Source organism: Rhinoderma darwinii, chromosome 4 (assembly GCF_050947455.1).
Source record: "Rhinoderma darwinii isolate aRhiDar2 chromosome 4, aRhiDar2.hap1, whole genome shotgun sequence".
In the NCBI taxonomy this organism is placed as follows: domain Eukaryota; kingdom Metazoa; phylum Chordata; class Amphibia; order Anura; family Rhinodermatidae; genus Rhinoderma; species Rhinoderma darwinii.
In genome coordinates, this window is record NC_134690.1 from 309,758,046 (window position 1) to 309,764,518 (window position 6,473).

At 46.8% G+C, this 6,473-nt stretch overlaps 1 protein-coding gene across 1 annotated transcript; it reads right to left on the reverse strand.

Moving 5' to 3' along the window:
- Positions 1 to 672: 672 nt before the first annotated feature.
- Positions 673 to 6,042, reverse strand: LOC142761191 (histone H3-like centromeric protein A). The gene is made up of 5 exons (XM_075864387.1): positions 5,763 to 6,042; positions 3,605 to 3,703; positions 1,749 to 1,885; positions 1,603 to 1,680; positions 673 to 1,294 (listed from the first exon to the last, which is right to left on the reverse strand). The coding sequence occupies exons 2-5, from the start codon at positions 3,687 to 3,689 to the stop codon at positions 1,163 to 1,165; spliced, it is 432 nt and encodes a 143-aa protein (XP_075720502.1). The 5' UTR covers positions 3,690 to 3,703; positions 5,763 to 6,042; the 3' UTR covers positions 673 to 1,162.
- Between the last annotated feature and the right edge of the window lie 431 nt (positions 6,043 to 6,473).

Consider the following 6,473-nt stretch of genomic DNA (forward strand, 5'->3'; position numbering starts at 1 on the left):
TTGATGGTACTATGTTGGGAGGACTTTGATTGCATATTTACTTATTGTTGTTGAAATATAGGTTGAAATGATCGGCCCTCATGGGCTTTTTCTGTACCCATGTCACCCCCTTTTCTTTTTCTGTATCCCCATTTCTTTTCTTGAAAATAAAAAATTTGAAATATAAAAAACAAAAAAAACAAAGGAGGAAACCCAGCGTCTGGTGATGTCCATGGGTTCCAGACTTCAGGCCATCATTGCCTGCAAAGGATTCTCTACAAAGTATTAAAAAAAACATTTATGGTAATGTTAATTTGTCCAATCACTTTTGATCACCTGAAATGAGGAGGTTGTGTAGAAAAATGGTGGCAATTCCTAAACTTTTCACAGGAGATTTTTGTTTAACCCCTTGAAATAAACCTGAAAGTTTCAACTTCAATTGCATCTCAGTTGTTTCATTTCAAATCCAATGTGGTGGCAGCAAAACCCAAATCATGAAGATTGTGTCACTGCCCAAATAATTCTGGACCCAACCCACACACCCACCCACACAGCAAACACTCTGAACAAGCATAGCTGCAGTGTAAAGAATGGGGGTGGGACAGAGCAAGAGTATTGAACTACAGCGAAGCTGGAGTCATTGATCATATCCAAGCCCTTATGAAGATTAGTCTAAAATGATGAAGATCAAAGTTATAATATACATTTTTTTTTTATTTGAAAAAATTAACAAATCTTCACAGAATAAAAACAGGAAGCGGATCATAAACTCAGCAGAACAATTAGAAGGTCGGCCAGATCAGGTTTCATTAGCGGTTGTGTCCAGCGTCTTTGTTAGCGGTTTTGTCCAGCAGTGCCGCCTTGTGGTCATTTTCTGTGCTACATCCTGGACCCCTATAACCCATTACATAGCTGGACAGAAAAACTACTGCACTACCACCCTGCAAACTGCAGCGGCAGCCATATTGGTTGTAACAACTTTCCCATGAACAGATAAAACAAAGAAAAAACCTCCACTGTAACCAGTGTCAGGAGGGGGCGCTAAAGCCGGTTTACTCTTCCAAACTGGATCTTTTATGCAATGGTAAAACTTGTATTTCCCAATAGATTTTCTCCATTAATATAAAACTATTTACACGTGATCATTCTTCATCAAATCGTGAGAGATAAAACGGTAGCGTTATCACAGTTCATACGGGATGCCTCGGATTCTCCGTGCGAGCTGCATGTCCTTCACAAAGAGAGTGCCTCTATTGGCCTGGTGACTGAAGAGGTAAGAATCTTCAAAGAGACTCACGAGGAAGTCCTCAGCTGACTGTGGATACAGAAGAGCATTAGTCCCTCTTAAAGTGACAGCACTCCCGGTATAATTTACTACACAGCTCGAAGGACTGATCAGATTTCACTTTTATGAGCTGTTAGCTAGAGTGATGGTGGGGGGGGGGGGGGGGGTCTGGCCTCTGGAACTCCCACAATGCATCACAACCCCTATGCAAATGTCCCGCTAGGGCATATGGATGTGTTAGAGGGGGCGGGGGCTGAGTAGTGAACCACTGCAAAGAGCAGCTCCCTCTCTGGTTGACCCATGCGTTACATGGACAGTGCATTGTATGAGATACTGACCTCTTGTAGCGCCATAAGTGCGGTGCTTTGCCAGTAGTAAAACACGCCGCGGGAATACTTCAGGCAGATCTCTCTCACCTGCAAGAATAAAAGGGGAATATCACCGACAATAAAGAGGAGCAGCCGCAGAGGACACATCCACTCACCAGGCGGAAAAACGGGGTTTTCTGAATGAGCAGATTGGTTGATTTTTGGTACTTTCTTATTTCCATCAGTGCACGGGCTCCTGGGCGGTAGCGTCTTCTTCGTTGTGTGCTCGGTCTGTGACTTGTTTCCCCTCTACCTGTAAGAAAGAAATCCATAATCATAGCTGAAAATGAATCTCCCGCTACATGGAAATTCACTGTCTGGCCGGGGTCACACGTAGGGTAAACACGGCGGATTTTCGGCAACGGATTTCATTGCGGAAACTCCACAGCGTAATACAGAAGCAGAAGAGTGGAGGAGATTCAAACAAATCTCATCCAGACGCAGCGGAAAAAAACCCGCCAAACTTACCCAGATCTCTCTGCTCCTGCGTTCAACCCGGCCTCCAGGGATGATGTCTCATCCCATATGACTGCTGCAGAACATCAGAGGGACACGTCACCATGGCTACGGGTAAGTATGGGTTTTTTTGGTTTTTTTCTACCTTCTATGGACATTCCAGCCGAAAAACTGCAGTTTTTCAGCCAGAATTACCTCCGGAGCCCAGGGCCAATACGCTGTGTACTTTTACGCCGCGTATCTGCCCTGTGTGAACATGGCCTATTACCTTAATGTCCCCCAAGGAACATCAGGTAAACAGATTTAAAACAGAACATGCTACCTGCAGCCACCACTAGAGGGAGCTCATTGTATATGGTTGTACATTGAACTTGGTAACAAAACAGTATGCAGTGAGCTCCCTCTAGTGGTGGCTGCAGGGAGACAAAATTATACCATGTAACTGTCTACGCAGGAGATTTAGAGCTCCGTTTCAGAAAACTGTGCTCACACTGCTGTAAAACTACATTAAGAAATTAATCAGCACAGAATGTTGGACCTAAAAAGGATATAAATGTGGACGTTCAAATTTTAGATACTTTTCTATGACTGATAATTTGGGGTCCATCAAGTCCCATTGATACCTGATTAAAGGGGTTGTACCACGAAAATAATTTTTCACCTATCCACAAGATAGGTGATAAATGCCGGATCGCTGCGGGTTGTTAACAAGAGTGCGGGTCCCAGAGTGGTGGTCACTCAAGTCATTCTCTATGGCAGTGGTCCCCAACCTATTTTGCACCAAGGACCGGTTTGATGCAAGAACATTTTTGCGGGTACTGGCCGGGGGGTGGGGGGGGGGGGGTGGGTGGAGAGGTTAGGGTCAGTTCACACATTGCGTAAATACGGCGTATACCTGTATTATAATGCGGAAAAATCGGCAGCATAATACAGTAGCAGCAAAGTGGATGAGATAAAACACGTCTCATCCACACGCTGCATAAACGGAGTAGAAAAAAGGCTCAGAAATTGACGTCACAACATCGCGCCTGCCTGCGCGGAGCCGCTCACGGCAGAGTGCATAATTGGGCAAAGAGCAGTCAAACTTGACTATTTCCGTCGATCACATAGGGAATGAATAGAGCGGTCGGACTGCAGGTTGGAAATTCTTAGATCCCTCATTTCATAATATATCTTCATGGGTGTGAGCTGTGTTCTCAGATTCCCTTCCCAGGGCCATATAGTAACGTGCTTCCTGCAACCACCACTAGGGGGAGACGATTGTGCACATGCATACAGCTCCTGTTGTGCCTATATAAATCAGTCCTCAGTTTGCTCCCCCTAGTGGCGGCCTTGTGCTACAGAAATTTCTGTATGTAACAGATTTTTACCTGCATAGAAACGAACCCTCTAAGATATAAAGCTGAGAAACGGATTACAATCTAGTATTACACGACCCGAGGTTATCTGGAATTCATTTTTAAAATAAAATATATAATGAGAGTGATAAGATGATCAAGGTGCAACTTTCTCTTACTTGGCGGAGATTGAGGAGGAGCTGCAGGTTTCTTCTGCGGCTGCGCCGACTTCCTGCGGGACGAGCTTTTCTGGGGTGGTTTCATGATGATGTAAAACGCTGCTGAGAGACATACAATCAGTTAAGCAGATAAGAGACGGTGACAATTCAGCAGAATCACAGGTGACGTAGGATAAACGGAGCGGTTTTATACTGACTGATGCCACCAATGCAAGTGACAAGAAAGTGATGACATTGACGGTGAAGATATGAGATTGCCGGATGTCAGTAATTAACGCACGCTGCATCAATGAATACAATAGATCCTCGCGGCATCAATTACCAGAACAGCGACATCAATGATCTATTTAATAATGCGGCAACAGAAGAGCTACCCGCAGCAGATCCCGCAAGCAATGGGCAGATGTTTGCAGACGTAATGGAGCCGTCTTTTCAGGCGTGATTCGAGGCGTAAAACGCCTGAAAATAGGTCGTGTGCACAGAACCTTACAGAGAATCCGTAATCCAGACAAAGGTGGGAAATTTAAAACTGGAGCAAAGGAAAAGTGGAGCAGTCGTCATGGAAATGAAAGGCCGCAGCTGGAGGACGATGAGCTGCAACAATGCAGTACAAATATACAGAAATAAAACATCTAATAATCCATATGATCTCTAGACACGCAGCAGCGAAAATGTACCGTCAGCCCCCCACTCCCAGTAATGACCGTCAGCCCCCCACTCCCAGTAATGACGTCAGCCCCCCACTCCCAGTAATGACCGTCAGCCCCCCACACCCAGTAATGACCGTCAGCCCCCCCACTCCCAGTAATGACCGTCAGCCCCCCCACTCACAGTAATGACCGTCAGCCCCCCCACTCCCAGTAATGACCGTCAGCCCCCCCACTCCCAGTAATGACCGTCAGCCCCCCACTCACAGTAATGACCGTCAGCCCCCCCACTCCAAGTAATGACCGTCAGCCCCCCCACTCCCAGTAATGACCGTCAGCCCCCCCACTCCCAGTAATGACCGTCAGCCCCCCACTCCCAGTAATGACCGTCAGCCCCCCCACTCCCAGTAATGACCGTCAGCCCCCCACTCACAGTAATGACCGTCAGCCCCCCACTCCCAGTAATGACCGTCAGCCCCCCCACTCACAGTAATGACCGTCAGCCCCCCACTCACAGTAATGACCGTCAGCCCCCCCACTCCCAGTAATGACCGTCAGCCCCCCCACTCCCAGTAATGACCGTCAGCCCCCCCACTCCCAGTAATGACCGTCAGCCCCCCACTCCCAGTAATGACCGTCAGCCCCCCACTCACAGTAATGACCGTCAGCCCCCCACTCACAGTAATGACCGTCAGCCCCCCACTCACATTATAATGACCCCTCAGTAAAGCCACCATCAGCCTCCGTCCCCCCAGTAAAATGACCATCAGCCCCCTCCAGTAAAGCCACCATCAGCCTCAGTCCCCCCGCCCCCCGATAAAATAACCATCTGCCCCTCTAGTAAAGGGACCATCACAGACAGAAAGTGTGATTACCCCTGGGGAAGGAATAAATAAGGATGTATAAGAACAACAACTCCCAGCATGTCCAGGATGTTATGTGATATCAGAGAAAGTTTACAGGAGGAGGTATAAGAGGAGAGGACTACAACTCCCAGCATGTCCAGACTTAGTATGGGATATCAGAGGACATTACAGGGAGGAGGTATAAGAGAAGAGGACTACAACTCCCAGCATGTCCAGACTTAGTATGGGATATCAGAGGACATTACAGGGAGGAGGTATAAGAGGAGAGGACTACAACTCCCAGCATGTCCAGGACGTTATTATGGGATATCAGAGGACATTACAGGGAGAAGGTAGAAGAGGACTACAACTCCCAGCATGTCCAGGACGTTATTATGGGATATCAGAGGACATTACAGGGAGGTAGAAGAGGAGAGGACTACAACTCCCAGCATGTCCAGGACGTTATTATGGGATATCAGAGGACATTACAGGGAGGAGGTAGAAGAGGAGAGGACTACAACTCCCAGCATGTCCAGGCTGTTATTATGGGATATCAGAGGACATTACAGGGAGGAGGTATAAGAGGAGAGAACTACAACTACCCACATTCCCCTGGCTCCATTTCTCACACAACTGCTAAGAAAGTAAAGAAAACCCACTTACCCTGCCCAGTGTTAATGGCTCCTCTCCCTCCGTCAGGCTTCTAGTGGGAAGCTGTGGGCGGTGCTTGTAACAGACGTCCGCGCGTCACGTCTGCTAAAACGTCGGGGGCGGAGCTTGTAGCAAAAAAAAATTAAAAAAAAATTGTGTTTTTTTTTTTTTTTGCCGTGGTTGAGCCGCGGCACCCCTGAACAGCTCTCGGCACCCCGGTTGGGAACCACTGGTATAGATTATATAATAGCCCCACAATATAAAAGCCAAGAAAAACCAAAAGGCTCCCGCACTGCGTTCTTCCAGGTTATGTATCGCCCCCTTGTGGCTAATAGAAGAAGTACACCAAATGTTCAAACCATCGCTAAAGCCAACAAAACTATATCCTGATGTTTGATCTCCCACAATCTATAATAATTATAATACACGATCACCGCGCGGTCTCAATGACGTCATCAAGACCTCGGCTGTAAAGAAAAGCCTGTTTATACCCCTGGGTTCCAGGATGGGTCTATTTTAGGCTCGATGGGTTTCCATCAAGTTCTATAGAAAATGCTTAGAAACGTTGTGATATAAAAAAAAAACCTTTTATTGACATTAAGACCCCTTTACCAATGCCGATAATCATACGAGCGCTTGTTTTCGATCACGGGCAGCGACGATCAGACGATAAACTGCACTCATTGGTCAGCTGATCACATCTTTTATGCGTCCCAAAAAATC